Source organism: Protopterus annectens, chromosome 9.part0 (genome assembly GCF_019279795.1).
Source record: "Protopterus annectens isolate FY-2018-M chromosome 9.part0, PAN1.0, whole genome shotgun sequence".
Lineage (NCBI taxonomy): Eukaryota > Metazoa > Chordata > Ceratodontiformes > Protopteridae > Protopterus > Protopterus annectens.
This window is the reverse complement of record NC_056743.1, coordinates 933,381,099-933,400,357: the sequence shown is the minus strand read 5'-3', so window position 1 is coordinate 933,400,357 and position 19,259 is coordinate 933,381,099. Positions and strand designations below refer to the sequence as shown.

Sequence of the window (19,259 nt, the reverse complement as noted above, 5' to 3'; positions counted from 1 at the left end):
CTGTGCTGGGAGCTTCAGGTCCATCTGCTGTCAAGATCATGGAAAGGGATTTTTCTCTTTCTCTCTCTCTAGGGAACCCACCTCATCACTCTTCGGATCCAGACCTCATTCCCTTGTCTGCTCTAAGCACTGAGGTTGATTAGGTCTACTCCATAGAGACAGCCAGCTATATGAAGTTTCCAAGCAGTTCCTGTAGAGGAACTCCTCCTCTCTTCTGATACCTCCCCTGAACATCCCACAAAGGTCATCCATCAGAAGAGAACATGCAAGAGAAGGCACATAGACTCCCTGCTGGAGTCTGTCATGGAACATACAGATTTTGATGAAGAAGGGTCCTCCAGATTACCACCATATGATACTTCCTTCAGAGACATTTTAGAGATTCTCAAACAAAAATGTGGTTGGTTTTCTGAAATCCCCTCTCTAGGTTTTGCTTCTGGCCCATCTGTGTCTTTGGTTATCCCCCCCCCCCCCCCCAAGTCAGATGAACTCATTCACTTAGTTTCCCACCTGGCTTGGAAAGAACAGATACCATTGAAACTATCCACAAGAGACCTGGTAAATTTTTAGCCCTTCTCAAAGACAGACCATACTGGAGCACAAGTGTCCTGGTAGATGCCGTTGTGGTGGCGGCAGCCAATAATAAGAACTAGGAAGACAGACCTCTTCTTTCCATCTGCCAAACAGGGAATCTAGGGAGCTGGACTGATTCAGAAGGTGAGTCTTTGCCTCAGCAGCCTTTGCCCCGAGGTCTCTTAATTACCTGGTACACTTCAAAAGGCTTCAGAGAGATTTGACCGAGGAACTTTCAAATACTCTCTTGTAGTCCATGTCTTCAGAGGATTTCAAAAGGATGTTCTCTCAACTGGCCACTCTATTGCCTGATGTTCATCGTGTTTCACTGTTGCAGTCATTACACTTGGGTTATCCTGCTGGCAGGCTACCTGCAGTCGGCCCGAATTCCAAAGTCCTGGTCCGGCGTCGGTTGCTGTCGCCTTTTCCCTGACGTCAGTGTGCCAGGGGTATAAAAGATGCAGCCGACGCCATTTTCTTCAGTCTTTCTTGTCGCACGGTGCCAGAAGCAAAAGCAGTTCGCAAGTGCCGGTCGGCCGACTCCTGAGATTTTCAAATCGAATTTCAGATCCAAAGTCTTCAATAAAGCTAAGTACCCCATTGGGGAAACTTTTTTCTTGCTCCAGACCGATGTCAGAAAAAGTTAGCAATTGTATTTCTTCTGGGAAGCAAATACCTCATAAGGATTTTCATCCTTGCTGTATTCCTTGCCTAGGCCCAGACCACGACATTGCTAGCTGTCGGTTTTGTGCTATATTTAACCAACGCACTATTAAACGTTGGTATGATTTTTGCCTTCCATTACTTTGGCCGAAGATTTAATTATATAATGCCGTCGGAACAGCTAACAAGCGGAGTTTATAAAAAAACGCAAGGAAAAGGACAGGTATCCGAGGTCCAAAACCGACGACGAGGCCTCTGCTAGGCCAGTCATCGGTTCTCAGTGAGGCACTTTCGCAGCCCCTAATGCCCGCTACCTCAGAGCCACAGGGCGCTTCTGACTCCCACGTGGAGCTGACTAGGTCTCTGGATACTCAAGGTATTGGACACTCGGAAACTATTCCCTCAGATGGGTCTGGAGCCGCTGAGCAGGCATCTGCTTCTGAGGGTGTTTTCAGACCTACACAGTTATATGTCAGGCAAACCTCAGCTTCAAAGGCAAAGACTAAAACAGCTCTAAAGACAAAGAAACAAGTACAGCATTCTCCTGGACAGACTTCCATGCCTAAGAAACAGATGCTTAAAATGGCCGAAGACCTAATTACTTTGATCTGGGGTTCCCATCCCCCTCCTGATAAGAGGCCTAGGCAAGAGACAGAATATGACTCTTCTGATCAGGTTTCCATTTCCTCTGACTCCTCCTCTGAACAGGGATACTCTCTTCCTCCCTATGAGGATTCTGATGCTGAAGAATCTATTCCTTCAGCCTCTCCTCCTGAGGATTATTCTTTTGGGGAAACCCTGCATACCACGAGGGAGCATTTTCACTGGGAGAGCCAAGATTACTCAGAATCTAAGAAAAGGTTCAGAGACTTTCTTTTACTACCTCAGCACAGACCTCTTGCTATTCCACCTGTTCTAGACATTGTAGATGATGTATTTTCAGAGTCCGGCCTGTCTCCTGACTCTTTACCCCCTGCACCTGTTAAGCCAGACAGATACTACAGGGTTCCAGATTCTCATAAATTTTTATATAAAAACCCTGCTGCTGACCCAGAAACTATATCTCAGGGTCCCAAAGGGGTCAAGGCTTCCACTACAAAAAACCCTGTCCCCTCTGATAGGGATTCTAGGGCACTGGACAGGTGGGGGAAAAAAGTTTACACTTCTGCTTCCTTGGCTGTAAGGGCTTTAAATTGTCCGTTTCATATGCTTAAATATCAGCAATACTTAATGTCAGTGCTAAAACAGAAAATGATGACAAATTCTGAATGTTCTGATAACAAGGAAATGCAGGATTTATTGCATGCAGCTGAACAAGTGGGAAAGCATAATTTGCAATGTGGTTTTGATTCACTGGAGGCCTCTTGCAGCGCCACTGTCACGGGTTCTGTCATTAGAAGTCATGCTTGGTTAAAGGAACAAAATCTGCCTGATCATGTTAAAGCAAAATTACTGGATGCTTCATTACAGCATGATACTTTGTTTGGTGTTAAGGCAGAAGAGGTGTTGAAGAAAATGGAGGATAAAGCAAAATCTATGCAGACAGTTAAGGATTTCCTACAGGTACAGCCACCCAGATTTAGCAGGAACTGGCCTTCTAAGAATTGGTCCTTTCCAGTGTCAGACAGGCCACAAAGAGTCAGATACAGATGCCCTAGAGGCAGATCCCAGCCCCAAGGCTCATACAGGCCTAAGCAATGGGGTGCTTCTACCTCCAAAAGCGGAGAAGACAAATCACAGCCATACAGGAAACAGTCCCAATGACTTTCCTCTGCCAATGCCAAACACTCTTCTTTTGGCAGCACCCTTAGGGGGAAAACTAGCACTTTTTTCACAAAATTGGCACATGATCACCCAGGACAAATGGGTCTTGAATATAGTGTCTCAGGGCTACAGGTTCCACTTTCACACCCTTCCAAAGACAAAAGGTATGCCAGACCTGCCACACAATCAATGGGCAGAGGCACAAAAGCAAGTTTCATCCCTTATGGACATGAGGGCTATTCAACGAGTACCACAGCAAGAGCAGGGACAAGGATTTTACTCAAGACTTTTCTTGGTACCCAGAAAGGACAAAGCCTGGAGACCAATACTGGACCTGTCTATCTTAAACACTTTTCTGGATGTTCCAAAATTCAAAATGTTGAGACTGCAGCAGCTTCTGCCCATGCTGGGCAAGAGGGCTTGGCTTGTAACTTTGGAACTCAAAGAGGCATACCTGCATGTCCCAATAAGACAATCTTGCAGAAGATACCTCAGATTCATAGCTGTCTCAATGCACTACGAATTCTCTGCACTGCCCTTTGGCTTATCTACTACACCCAAAGTCTTCACAAAATGCCTGGCACCAGTAATTGCATTTTGCAGACAAAGAGGAATGCAAATATATCCCTACTTGGACGACTGCCTTATACAAGCAGAGAACAAGGACATTCTACTGAAGCATCTGGCATTTGTAAAAAGATTACTAATTTGCCAAGGGTACACAGTGAACGAAAAGAAATGAAAACTGGTACCCTCTCGAGATAATATTCCTGGGTGCAAGCTTAAATACAACTGTCCAGATGGCTTATCTCATGCCAGACAAACAAAGGCAACTGACTTCTTACTTCGAAATGATGGCAACAAAGACCCAGTTATCTGCAAGAAAAAATCTGCAGGCTTTGGGCTTCATGGCATCCTGCATTCTACTAATTCCATATGCAAGACTGCATATGAGGAAACTACAATGGTATCTAAAAAGTGTTTGAACTCAACATTGTCACAGCCTGGAAACATTAATTACTCTCATTCCCTGCCTGCAACAGGAGTTTCGATGGTGGGCACAGGCCTGTCACCACAACAAGGGACAGCCATTCACTTTACCCACAGCCAGGCAGACACTAACAACAGATGCATCAGATTATGCCTGGGGGGCACACATGGCAGGAAAATGTATTCAGGGCACATGGCCCGCAAGCCAAATGCATCTTCATATCAATCAAAAAGAGATGCTAGCTGTACAGAATGCCCTGACAGCCTTCAAGGATCTACTTCATCCAGGACATCTGCTGATAAAGACTGACAATACTACAGTCATGTGGTACATAAATAAGCAAGGAGGCACACATTCCTACCCCTCTGCAGACAAGCCATGACTTTGTGGAACACAGCATTGACTTATCAGGTACACCTGCAAGCACAATTCCTGCCAGGAAAGACAAATACTCTGGCAGACGAACTAAGCAGAAACCTCCTGGATCCTCACGAGTGGAAACTAGATCCACAAATCTTCAGCATGATAACAGGGAAATGGGGATGCTCAGACATAGATCTATTTGCCTCCCCTCACAACTGCCAGCTACAAAGATTCTGCACAAGGACTTATCACAAACAAGCATGGAAAGTGGACGCTCTATCATTCAGCTGGAAAGCCCTTACAGTATATGCTTTTCCTCCACTGCCTCTCCTTCCCAAGGTACTCCTAAAGGTCAGACAAGAGAAACCAAAAATTATCCTGATTGCCCCAGACTGGCCACGCCAGCACTGGTACCCAATCCTAAAGAGCTTGTCTCAAGGCCCAGCCTGGACATTACCTCAAATTCCTCATTTGCTGACCCAACAAAACAATCAGATCCTGCACAGCCAACTCAGAACCCTAAATCTGGCGGCATGGCGGATAATGTGACCATTCAGAACACACCTCTCTCTAAAGCAGTTATGGATGTTATTTTGGCGGCCAAGAGGCCCAGCACCAGAAAATTTTATGCAGAAAAATGGAAGAGATTCTGTACTTGGAACCAGGCACAAGGAATGAATACGCTTGTACCAAATATTCCTCAGATTTTACAATACCTAACTGAGATGCTGGACAAAGGCATATCCTTCTCATCAATTAAGATCCATGCCTCTGCCATTTCAGCTCATTACAATACGGACCCACATATTTTTTTCGCATCCACTGCTAAGGCAGTGTCTCAGAGGGGCCAAAAACATAAGACCTCCAAGGAGAGCTCCAGTACCTGCATGGGACCTCAATTTTGTCTTGGAAAAAAATCACTCTGCACCCTTTTGAGCCAGCCAATACAGCTGAGATGAAATACTTATCATGGAAAACAGCTCTGCTCCTAGCAATAACTTCAGCAAGAAGAGTCTCAGAGTTACAGGCACTAATGGCTGTGGAACCTTTTATTATTTTCCATCCGGACAGGGTTTCTCTAAGGACAAGCCCAACATTTATGCCTAAGGTAGTGTCCAGTGTGGCTCTTAACCAAACCATACATTTGCCTACCTTTTATCCAAACCCGCAGAATAAGGGGGAGAGACTTCTGCATTCTTTGGACATACACAGACATCTACGCTTTTACTTGGACAAAACTAAAGCTTTCAGAAAGACTGAGCAACTCTTAGTGGCATATGCTGCAGGATCGCAAGGAAAAGCTATTTCAAAGCAGACTATTTCAAAATGGATAGGCCACTGCATTCGTTTCTGCTATTCACAACATGGCAAATCAGCACCTAAGGGCATTAGGCCACACTCTACCAGAGCAGCAGCCACCTCGGCAGCCTTCCTCAGAGGAGTACCAACCAAAGGCATTTTGGAGGCTGCAACTTGGACTTCAGTGCACACTTTTACAAAGCACTACCACTTACCTCTTTACTCTAAATCCAGAGCCGGCTTTGCCACTGCAGTTCTGCAGGGCCTCATAGCCACTCCTAATTCTATTTACGCCCAGCCACCCAACCTCAGGTTTGGGATTCAACCCAAGTGTAATGACTGCAACAGTGAAACACGAACATAGTACAGTTGTGTACCTACCATAAATGTAGATGTTCGAGTGTATTCACTGTTGCAGTCCAGTTTACCCTCCCACCATCCCCCTTTCATTGCTGGGACTTATCTGTACTTCTCTATTCTATGCAACCTATGTGGTGTATTTGCTTATAGATGAAGGTAATGTGCATGCTTTTTTATAAGCAGAATTTTTTTAGCCTACCCTTTTGGGGGTACCTGACATTTGGGGCAAGAAAAACTGAAGAAAATGGCGTCTGCTGCATCTTTCATACCACTGGCACACTGATGTCAGGGAAGAGGCGACAGCAACCGACGCCAGACCAGGACTTTGGAATTCGGGCCGATTGCGGGTAGCCTGCCAGCAGGATAACCCAAGTGTAATGACTGCAACAGTGAATACACTCGAACATCTACATTTAAGTTAGGTACACAACTGTACTTTTTGAATACTTCAATGAGGTTGATTTTTAACACAGCTGTAGGCACCTCACAAGAGGCTGGTTCAGGCACTGCCCTAAGGAGACATGCCTGGATGCGGCTGTGCAACTTTGCAGAGCCCTATAAGATGTCCTTCATTAATGCCCCTTTCAATGGCACATCTTTCTTTGGGCCATCTTTAAAAGAGACGCTTATCCAGAGCGAACAAGAAGGAAAGCCTCTGTCTACCATGGGAATCAGGTTTTCTACCCCTCAGTGAATCTTCTCCAGAAACCAGAGATAGTAAGAAAGTATAATTCTGAAAATCTCAGGGACCTTTCTAAGATCCACATGGGGGCAACCCCTCCGGAGGCAGGGGACGAAGTTCAGTGGGACCCATTGTGCTAGAGGCAGTTGAGGCACGCAGAACCAGGGTTTCTGGGATCCCTTTCTGGACAGATCGTCCAGCATTCTGAAGTGCTATTCAGCTGTCCAACTTAGGAGGCAGTCAGATGATTATCCCTGCACCTAGACACCCGGGCAAACATAGCAGAAGATTCCTGGGTGCTAAAAATCATATCCAGAGGTTATTCGATTTTTCCCAACTTTCTTTTCACAGAAGGAAGAATCTTCCTGATGTTCCACCCAATTAGAGGAAAGAGACAGCACAAGAAATTCAAAAGCTGCTAAACAAGAGTCATCCAAAAGGTACCACCAGACCAAGTAGGATTTGGAGCTTGCTCACACTTCTTTTTAGTTCCCAAAAAAGAAAGGAGACCTTGGACCAATTTTGGAGCTGAGTAAATTGAATCAGTACGTGAAAAAATTAAAAGTTCCGAATGGTCACGGTGCAGTCCATTCTGCCATTTCTTCATAATGATGATTGGATGTTCTCTACAAATCTTCACAATGCATACTATCACATCAAAATACAAGCATTCTCGAAGTCATTTCTGCTCTCGGCTGAGAGCCAGTCATTACCAGTTCAGAGCCCTGCCCTTTAGACTCACCACAGCCCCCAGGGTGTTTAGCAAATGCATGGCTGCGGTGGCTGCTCATCTGAGACTCAAAGGATTCAAGAGGTTTTTTTTATATCTGAACTACTGGGTCCTTACTACCCCCCCCCCTGCCCCCCCGCCAGCATCATCTCCAAGGACTATTTGCCCCAGATTTATCATTTACTGGAGTAACAAATTATGCCAAATCAAACTTGACACCAGTCCAGAGCTTAAAGTTCATTGGTACACATCTAGATACAACACAGATAGCGTTACTGCCACTTCATTGTATAAAGACCCTCAGGAGTCAGGTCCATCTGCTTATGTCTCATCCATCTCCTCCAGCCAGATCAGTGCTTCAAGCACTAGAATCTGTGGCAGCAGCCATTGTGTCACTTCCCTTAGCACAATTCTTTATGCGTGCCCCCTCAGTGGACTCTAGCTGTTCAATGGTCTTTTCAATACATTATCCTTTCCAGTCAAGCGTAGTCCTATTTGCAAACATCACATCAGCTAGTGAATCCTGTCAGACGACATTTACCTAGACCGACCTTTTACCTTTTATTCTGCCACCTCCTACAACCACAATGACTGTGGACGATTCCCCACTGCATTGGAAGTGGGGCATTTTCTGAGATCAATCCAAGTCATGTGCTCCCCTCAAGAGACAGACCTGCATATCAATGTACTAGAGAGGAGAGCGGGCCTACTAGTGTTGCAGGCATTTCAAGATGCTCTTCCTCTAAGGATTATTGCGATTCAGACCAACATGCCTGTGGTCTGGTACATCAACAAACAAGGAAGAACTCTATTTTGTGCCCTATGCAGAGAGGCCATTAGAGTGTGGGAATGGGCAATCTTTTTAAACTACTTTTCAGTGGCAATGCATATACCAGGAAAAAATGTGTTAACGGACAAATTAAGCAAATCCATTCTGATGTCTCATGACTGGTCTGTCAATCAATCTGTGCGGAAAGGATTTTCTGTCTTTGGGGTCAACCTTGCTGCTACCTCTGTGCCCCCCCCCCCCACAAGTGCAGCAGGTATTTTTCTCTTATTCCCTCCTCAGGGTAAGTCACTGAGAGATGCTCTAACCCATGTTTGGCCCTCCGGTCTTCTTTATGCTTGTCCTTCCCTTGATTCCCAAATTTCTACAGAAAGCAAGCAGGCTGAAGAGTTCAGTCATACTCATTGTCCCCTTCTGGTCTCGACAGGTATGTTTCCCCTTTCTATGGTCTCGTCTTCATTATCCTCCATAGATACTGGTGCTGTCTCCAGATATCCTCTCACACACCCATCAGGAATCAGACATTCTGATATACAGGCTCCAAGACTAATGGGTCTATATTACATGAATGAATGATCAAAATGTTGAGTACAACATACTCAACACACTTTGATCGAACGTTCATGTAATCGGAGACTCCAAATGTTGAAATGCGGAGTTCCGAAATATTTTGGTCGACCTTCCTAGTGAGTGTAGCGTGTGACATAAACACGCTACACTATTCAGAATGGCTAGGTAAGAGGCTGTTTTCTTTTATATACCAACTCCAAGATCGCTGTACATTGGGGAAAGGGCAATTTCCCGGTAATCTCTTGTGTAAGAAGTTGTTTTGCGATTACCGGGAAATTGCCCTTTCCCCAATGTACAGCGATCTCGGAGTTGGTATATTTAGTTAGGGGGTGTGTGGGGGCAAAAAGTAGGTGTGTTTGTGTAGGTGTTTAAGTGTTTGAATGATGTGAGTGTGTAGGGGTTTGTATGCATTGGTTGTATGTTAGTATAGGGAAGGTGTGGGATGAACAAAATCTTTCGATTTTGTATTTTTCAGGGTTTTAAGGTTTCGATTACATGAATGATCAATCAAAGTGTGTTGATTGATCGTTTGTTCATGTAATATAGACCCAGACTAACTGCATGGTTTCTTTACTTTAAGTAATGGTTAGAAAGCCCAGGCTTTCTTCCCCTGTACATACCATTATTTTAGCTTTGCAAAAAGACTCTGCTAAGAAAGTTCATAAGAGCAAGTGGAAGAAATTCTCTGTTTGGGCCTTGAAAAATAAGGTTGATCATTTTTCTGCTCCAGTTTCTGCAGTACTTAGCAATTCTTTTTAAAGAAGGAGCTAGTTTTTTCCATGATTAAGCTACAGTTAGCAGCTATCTCTAATTTTCACACCGGAGGAAAAAAATCTAGTCTTTAGCTTCTTTCAAATTATGCAAAGCTTTCCTAAAAGGCATTTTTCTTCTCAAAACACCAATAAAGGATCCTTCACCTCCCTGGAATCTGACCATTGTGCTACAAGGCCTAACTCAGAAACCTTTTGAACCTTCAGGTAATAGGCTTTCCTTCTTATTCGCTCTGGGTATCTAAAATTCTATTAGTGGAAAACAGTTTTCTTAGTAGCCACTACTACTGCAAAGAGGATATCTGGACTCCAGGCTTTCTTCTCAGACTTCTTTCATTATTTTCCATAAAGATAGGGGTACCTTACGGACAAGCCTTTTCTTTTTACCTAAGGTAGACTCCAAAACAAACATTAACCAATCCATTCATTTGCCAGTGTTTTTCACAAATTTTTTAAGTAAAGGAGAATACATGCATCATCTCCTTGATGTACACAATTACACTTTTATCTTCACAGGACAAAACAAATCAGATCAACTATTTGATTTCTTCTCAACAAAAGACTAGGTTTCTCAGTTTCTAAAGTCACTTTAGCCAAATGTATTACTGATGGTATTTCTTGGATCTATTCTCAGCAATGTATAGCCCTACCAAAAACACCCAAGGCTCATTCAACAAGATCCATAGCTGCTTCATCTGCCTTTTGGTCAAGAACATCTATTGGTGATATTTGTGCAGCAGCCACATGGTTCAGTGTTCATACTTTTGTTACTCATTATAAATGGGGTGTTGTATCTAGAAACAGAACTGCCTTTGGTTTGGCAGTACTCCGGAATATCCTTCTATGAGGGTTACCCAAGGTCAGCTTAGCTGGGGACTCTCCCCCATATGTTGAGGAAGAATGAAAAGGACAACATCAGATTAAAAAGTTATGTACTCACTATAACTAAGCATCTGTGTTGCCCATTTTCATTCTTCCTCAACTTCCCTCTCATCCATCCCCCTCCTTCAACCTTCTGGAGAAACCTGTTGGACTATGTTTTGGAACTTACAGTTCCAGGTTTGAGCCCTTCCTTTTTCTGTTAGCTATTCTTGTCTCTGCCTAGGTAAAGGGGCCTTATAGCAACAAACTCGGTCTGAGATAATGGGGATGGGCTAGGGCATTACGAGTAGAAGGAAGTGTTCAAGACTAGGATAAGTCTAGAGTATGCGGCCAAGTCGGATCTGAGGATCAGACCTGAATCCATGTATTGATGATGAATATAAATGGACACTCTAGATGCTTAGGCATGGTGAGTACATAACTTTTAATTTACCTAGACGAACACAAAGCACTGTCAGCTCACTGCTCATATCAAGTTGTATACTGAAAAATTGTGAGCCAAAAGCCATAAACTCCAAAAATCTTTTTCCACCTCCTGATGAGGTCAAGCCCCCCCCCCCCCCCCCAGACCCCTAAAATTATATATACTGACTGTATAAATCAATAGTTGCACAACAGTGAAGTAAAGGGGGGGCATACTGCCAGTTTGAACAATACATCACATGGCAATGAAACTCCCCACTATGAAACACCACACTAACCACAGACGATGGCAGAGTCTGTGATGACTCATAGGTATGCCACCAAAGATAATACAAAAATTGAGAAGCTGGAAACTCTTAATTATTGCAATGGATAATAAGATAAAAGCTGTGAAGATGTTTGCAGTCCCTTTAGTTTTATATACAAGTCAGGCATATTTTTATCAACCAGAAAAGCTGTGGATGATGATAAATAATTGAAGGGATTTTTCTGGGAGGGGAGGAAGGCAGGAGTCAAGTGGGATAAGCTGATTCCCCTCCTTGAGCAAGGTGGTTTAGAATTACCTAGTTTGCTGAGATACTTGAGAGCTATGCATTTAAGGTAATGTATATAACTTGAGCAGAAGGTTATAAATCAAAGTTTAAAGGAATGATTATGAAGCGGGGTGGGGATAGAGTTGAAGTATTTTGGATGCATGCCCTTAAGGAGAACAATAACATTACAGAATATTATATTATATTTGAAGAAGAAAGTATTCTAAAAACCTAGCTATGGAGAAAGGATAAAAGGAGTTTTTACCAGTAGGGATTACTGCAAGCAGGAGTATAGAAAATGGTCACGGGGAGGCTGGAATTTATTGTTGAAACTTAAATGGACAAAGGTGTTTAGGAGCAAATAACTAAATTAGGGAGGGAAGAGTAATGGAGTAGTGTGAAGCCCAATGTGTTTGGATTGCAGGTAAGAAACCACTTTCCCTACCAGGGTGTGATGACTGAATGTACGAAAAGTGAAAAGGGATATAGAAGTGCTGTGTGAAAGACCAGCTGTGGTTGCAGCTGTGGTTGCATTTTAGTTGAGTCGGGAACAGACACTGCTGTTAATAAAGGGGGCAATTAGTAAGGCATATAAAATATTACATGTTAACTGCAAGAATCGATCAGAAGAGGTTAGAAAGGATTGGGAAGTGACTGACTGGAAAACAGTTTTCAAAGGAACAGTGGGAGAACATTGGCTCACAAGTATACAACAAATGCCTGAAGGTTTAGGATTTTTGCATGGAAGTGTTTGCATAGGTAATTTCATATCCCAAGTTAACTTTTTCCTCCAGTAGAAAGCAAATGCTGGAGGTGTGATGAGAGAGGTGATTGGGAACATGCTTTTTTAAATGTAATTGGTTGAGAGACGAGTTCTCTATGGAGTAATTTCTCAGAAATGTTGGGGGAGCAAATGATTGTAACCAAGGACATGATTCTTTTCTATTGGGATATAGAATCTGAATTGCCTTAGACTTAAGGCTTTAATACTATTGGTAGACAAAAAAGCCATTTCTACGTAATGCTGGAGTCGATGAAATTTGTTAAAACCTATGTATACTGCACAGTTTTTCTATTACTGTATGTGCACCCATGTCACTTTAAAAAAATGTACTGTTTAATAAAGATGTTTAAAAAAAAAAAAATAAAAAAAAAGATCCAGTTCCAGTAGTATTTTCAGGTCAGATCCTTCCTTTTTTATCTCTGTATTTGGCTGTAGTAATGTGCTGTTATCAAGGCTGGAATACAACTCTCTGAACTGGCTAATTTCATCCCTATGACACCATTTATTGCCTTCGTTAACCAACAAGCTTCCTGCCTTTCTTAAAGGAAAATCATTCTAGTTAAAATAACAGGTTTATTTATAAAAAAAATTATTGCAACAATTTTATATATAGTATTTGCATAAACACTTTTTGTGTTCTTTTATGTTGGATATGGTTCATTTTCACATGGCACTTTGAGGTATCTCCCCTTTTGTCAAATCTGTAAGAGGGCAAACTATTAATGAGAAATTGGGTACAAACTTTCAGTAGTGTCCAGCTAACTCCGTAAATGCCCTCACTTGTTTTCTAGTGCTTGGAATAGGCCAGTTTCTCACGGTTTCTATTTTTTTTTCTTTCTGGACCTAACCGTCCCCATTCATATTGCATACCCCAAATATAAGTCCACCATGCCCAACATATTCTAGGAGACATTTGCAGTTAACCTGGTTTGTCTCTGGGAGTTTACTACCACCTTTCTCTGTGACTGTTCTCTAAGCTTTTAAGCTGACCTTTTCTCCTGGAATGGTCTCAGTATGGTCTTGATTCAGGTTTATTCTACCAGGCAGTTCCGAGTAGAATTCATTATTTCTTACCAGAAACTTCCTTATCTCTTGTTTCTGTGGTTTATAAAATGTGTCATCTGTCTTCACTGTAGGCACAGAGGTCAATTTTCATTCTTCACCAGAACTATTAGTTCTATCATTTAGCTGACCCCAAAGGTCTACATTTCCATTGTTTCAAAATATTGACAATGGTATATCTGTTCTGAGCTTTGTTTATTTTTTCTGCTATTTCAAATGGACCCTGTGACTTGGCCAAAAAAAATTTGCTGCAGAAGGGACAAAACTAGGTCTTCAGTTTTGAATTTCCTGGTCTCTCATTTTTGTTCTACCTACTTTGCTGTGTTGTCTGAACTATTTCCATATGTTCCTTTAGGGCTTTCAAACTATCTTGTAAGTCAGTATAATGATCTTATGAGGAGTTTAAATGTTTTTTTCTTTCTCCTGTGTTTCACTGACTGTTCACAAGGGTGCCTGTCATATAACAACTTTAAATTGAGTGAAACCTGCTGAGGCTTGTGGCACTTTTGTAATGGCAGGCATCAACTGGTCCCAGTGTTCCCATCTTCCTAAGTAACTTTTTTCAGCATTGAATTTAATATTCTGTTAAAATCCTCTATTAGCACATCTGTCTGGGGATGGTACATTGAAGTTTTTACATGGTTGATTTTAAACCATTGGCACAGATAGAGACCCCTAGTTGGTGAGTATTTCCTTAATTATCCCTGCTCTGCAAGATAACAAGGCTAACTCTAACTATAAATTTAACATTAACATTAAGTAGGGACTGGCCACAATACTTGATTGCAAATTCCAAAATATACTAAAACCTCCATTGCTGGACTTTATAAGTGGCCTAACAATATGCTTAAGTAGCACCTTTATAACTGGCGCTGGAATTTTGTGACTCATGAGTGAGAGACTGTCTTCTAGTTTTCAAGGCTATCCAGCAGTGAAGTTCTTAACAGTCATTCCTGGCCAGTAAAATCCTTTTAAGATCCATGCTTTAGTTGCATCCCTTCCTAGGTGTTCTAGTATATCACTGTGTGCTAAACTTATTACTAGGTCTCTGAAAGGCATGGGTGCTAACACCTGGCTTACTACTTCATCCATACAGCAAGTAATTTTGTAAGTCAAAGTGCAGATAAGAAGAGGGAGTGTTTTGTTCAGCTTCTTTCCCTACAACTCTAGCTACATTTTCACTTGCTCATCTTCCCATTGCACATCTTTAAAGTTTATTCTGCTTGCCAAGAGGCCAGCTAACTTTGAAGTTTCCTCAGAGTCAGTCTTTCATTAGAGAAAAGACACTGCTTCCTCTCCTACCAGTATAGTAAATGGAGTCTTAGTTTCTAATAATTCTAAGCAAAACAGCTTATTCAATTATTATGTAGTAACAATCGTTCTTTCTATCCTATTTATTTTTTCTTGTTTCCTGTTATAAACTCAGTGCATAGAATTGTCCTTATTCTGTTTAATGTCCGTATATTATTGATAAACAGGAATCAAAACAGCTCTGTTCCTCTTTTAATTTCATGCATGTAGATTGCTAGTTAGATTCATCCTGGTCAGTGACTGGGCTACACACGGCTAAATGAGCCCAGTGCGTGTGGTATTTCTAAACTTCAGTAAGGCCTTTGATATCTTACAGGAAGTTAGCGAGAAAATTAAAAGGTAAGGAGTGGGACACAATGAGCTGAACAGAAAGCCATCTGTCTGAGAACAGATTACTGTTGGGGGGAAGTGGAGTCAGAGAAAAGTCCATAGACATTGGAGTGCCAGACTTAGTGTGTTGGGCATAAGGCTGGGGTTAGAAAACTTTCCTTTTGCTAATACAGTCATGACCAGAGCATTGGTAATGGAAAGGAGGACAATTTCTGGGCTGGCATGTAGTTACAACACTTGGATAGCACTAAGATTTCATATAGGAAAAAATGAACTTCTGCATGGGATCAGGGAACAGTTTGCAGACTTGGAGAGATGAACCTAGGAAGGACTTGGAAAGAAAAGGATCTCTGGGACATAACTGCTCCTAGTGCAGTACAGTTCAGTGGTAAAGCACAACAGGATAGTGATTTATATAATTCAGGATGAAGATTTCAGAAATGATCGTTCGTCTTTTGTACTCTGCATAGAAGGCATGCATTTGTTGTTGAAATGGCAAAAGGGTGAAACATCTTCTCGGAGTACAGAGCAGCTTGATATGGGATAATTGGAAGAGAATGGAGGTAAAACTGAATCTATTATATTATCTAGGAGTAGGTAAAGAAGGGTGAAGTTGAAGAGGGATGATAGGACAAAGGTGGTTGTTTGTAGTGAGATAATTAATCAAGACTGTCACAAAAAAAAAAACATTTCACAGAGAGATTATGGGGGCACTGGAATATATTGCCAGAAGCAGCAGTACAACATTTTTTAGTGTAGGGATTCAAGGATACCCGAGTTGGATGAAAAGGCACTGGAACACATTGCTAGAAGCAGTGGTACAACATTTGTTAGTGTAGGGATTCAAGGATACCCGAGATGGATGAAAAGGCACTGGAACACATTGCTAGAAGCAGCAGTACAACATTTGTTAGTGTAGGGATTCAAGGATACCCGAGATGGATGAAAAGGCACCGGAAGCAGTGGTACAACATTTGTTAGTGTAGGGATTCAAGGATACCCGAGATGGATGAAAAGGCACTGGAACACATTGCCAGAAGCAGTGGTACAACATTTGTTAGTGTAGGGATTCAAGGATATCCAAGATGGATTAAAAGGGACTGGGACACATTGCCAGAAGCAGTGGAACAACATTTGTTAGTGTAGGGATTCATGGATACCTGAGATGGATTAAAAGGCACTGGAACACATTGCCAGAAGCAGTGGTACAGCATTTGTTAGTGTAGGGATTCAAGGATACCCGAGGTGGATGAAAAGGCACTGGAACACATTGCTAGAAGCAGTGGTACAACATTTGTTAGTGTAGGGATTCATGGGAACTAGACTTGGATGAAAAATGGTGGGATACAGGAGCAGAAGCTGCATGGATGTTAGTATAGTTGTGCACTTACCTCTTAGCATTGTGTAGGAAGCTTTAATAACAGATGCTAGAACAAGAAACTCTTGTATAGATGCATACTGCTGAACAATTATGGTAAATTTCAGAAGTGATGTGATCTAGAGAGTTTTTATGTACAGCAGGGCAGCCGGAGACATTCTTCCTGCTGATTCTACATCCGTCTTAAATTGCATAACAGTTGTCCAACTATACTTTTTGACTTATTGATTATTCAGGATTTCAAGATGAGACATTTTAAACAAGCTGTATGGGTGTGGTTGAGTGGAATTTATAGGTTCAGACTGTAACACATAAGGAATAAATTAAGTTTACAATGTGTGTGTACAACAAATTGCATGTAGTTGTTAAGAGCTAATTCTAAACTTTCTGGCCACAGGAGGAAGCATGCCACCACCATTCCTATCTAAAGCAGTAAAGCAGAGACCCCTTCACCATCAAGCCGTAACATGGCGTGTGCAGATGGAGGCTTTGCTGGATGAGGAGTGTGCCTTCTACATGTGTGGGACATTTTGCCAATCATCAGAAAACAAGAGAACATTGGACAGAAACTACCAAAACCCAGTGGCTACAACATTGCATTGGCAAGAAGCTATGGTACGTTTTTTTGTATGTTAAAACTAGTACCCATTCCACTAAGCAGTAGATAACTGTATGTAGTCTCAAACTTACATTTGCTTGGGTAGCAGCATTCTGGGCATGAATTGTGATGGGACAGAGCTTTACAAGGTAACTTCTCTTCTGGCTAGTTCTGATAATTTTGTAAATTCTTAACAGTAAATGATTGACATTATATTAATTTATTAATGCTTTATTGGAATTGCTAGATCAATTAGGTTTGAGGTTAGATTGCCTTTATGTACAGATTTCTAAGTACTGTGATAGGCGAGTACTTCATTTTATGATCATCAAATCATTGTATTTAAATCTAGTCTGGTCATGTTAAAATTGTTATTCTAATCTATCAAGTACTGCATTTCCATTTGCAGATAACCTGAAAACAGATGGAGAGTAGGTGTACTTTTCTCCCTCTCCAAAAGGGAAAATGTGTGACGTATCTGTATATAGGTGGGTAGCTGTGTAAGTTAGGGCATGGACTGCAGTGGAAAGCATGTATTCCATTTGCACTAATGGCATGAATACAGGTATAGCTGAAAAAGACTGTGGAGGCATCTCAAAAAAGAAAAAAGTCTCCATATCTAATATCTGCAGTATGTCCAGCTAGTAAGTAGGCAGTTTTCCTCTTGTCATTTGAAAACTTTTAACTGACCACATTAACAAACATACATACACACAACAGCCCATCACCATTTCTTGTATCTAGGTTGAGGAACACATTTGCCACCACATTCTTTAGTCTTGTTCTTCTGTTTTCATTTTTCATATCTCCTTCTGACAAGTGTCTGTCATGCCGAAAGAAAATTACTTAGTTGCTTAAACCCACAAAGTAATCATTTGATTATTTAGTATCACCTCAGGGACATTATCACTTTACAAGTTTGCCTAACACCTGTCACTTTTATACTGTTTTTAAAGTGTAAGGTGGGATAGCTGTTCACCACATTAGAGGTAGAGTTGACAGAAGGGTAACCATTGCCCAGAAAAATGAGCAGAGGGTCACCAGACCAAGAACATCCACAAGAAGGCAAATACAAGCTTAAGGAATTCAACAAGTCAGTATAAAGACCTCGGGTCAGACATTTCTTTGAAGTGTCCTGCTTTAATGCTGATGTCTATTGTGTTATAAACTTCTTTCTTTTTCTGCTGAAGTTAACTATTTGGTCTCATTCCTTGTGGTTAGGGTACAGATAAAAAGCTTCTCCCCGATACCTCACTATTTGGAATGATTTCTGTTGCAGCAGACTGTATCTGTCATACACAAACCAAGAGAAGGATGTTAGTGCTGATACAGAAGGTTTAGAAGTTTGCTCCCCATGACAGACATATGATCTGAATCAGTCTTCAGTTTTCTCATAAGGCCTTGTCTCATTGAGAGATCTCCCTTCCTGTCTAGAGCTGAGGATTCTCACCATATGAGGACAGTCACCTGTTTTGTCTCATGCCCACTTTTTTCCCCACCACTGCTGATTGATTTGCAGGAGGCATTTTGTAGCATATTGAAAGGCGATAGAGTGGGTACAGGACAGCATCTTGCAGCAAGGTTCACTAGTGCCATCTGTAGCATCTGCTGCACAGACGTGTATTTTCTCATTATTGCTGTCCTTGCCCTGCCACTTATTCCTTCATTTTCATTCCTGATTTCATTGCTCCCTTACAACAAACTCCCCCAGTAATGTGTCTTACAGTAATCAGTGAGGGAGTAATCAGGAGGGTTGGTATAATGGTTAAGGTGTTTACCTTACAAATACAAGGTGCAGGGTTTGATTCTCTCATGAGGTAACTGGCTAGACTCAAAATGGTCCACAAGGGCAGTTAGCCTAGTACTAATCTATGAACCATTCCAGGAAACATTTTCTCATTTTTTCTTTCATACTGAAACAAGAGTCTTAAGACTATCACTGCAATGCATGCACACTTGATATATTCTTTCATGTGCACTTTTGACATAGCTCTTCAGATGTTCTCATGTTAGCATTTTACCGTTAAACCATGTTCATGCTCCTTTTTATGGGCTAGGAGGCTGTGTGCACCTCAATAGTTTTTCTAGGTCTTTACAACCATGCCCTCTGATTTTTCTTGTAACCAGCATATTAAATTGTCATTCAATATCAGAAGCTTACAGTCCACTGAAGTGTTTCTGCAATTGTCAGAGTTCATTCAGGGCCTTCATGAGGATTGCCATTTATCTAGAGCTAGAACACAATAGTGTCAACATTTGCCACTACTAATATTTTAGTACATCTTTCACAGACTTTTGAAGCCTGAGGCCTTCTTTGCTACACTGCATTTGGAAGCTGTGACATTATGAGAAGCCATTAAAGCAGTGTAAGCTTTGTACAGAAGGTTTGAGTAATACTAGATATGA

The 19,259-nt window shown here is 41.8% G+C and overlaps 1 protein-coding gene across 1 annotated transcript in view; it reads left to right on the top strand.

Annotated features, from left to right (window-relative positions):
• LOC122810608 (tastin-like) overlaps positions 1-19,259 on the top strand; it is a 1,451,617-nt gene that overhangs the window by 1,415,881 nt on the left and 16,477 nt on the right. The window contains exon 15 of the mRNA XM_044082184.1: positions 16,653-16,870. Within this exon, the coding sequence (XP_043938119.1) occupies positions 16,653-16,870 (218 nt within the window). The remainder of the gene's footprint in view (positions 1-16,652; positions 16,871-19,259) is intronic.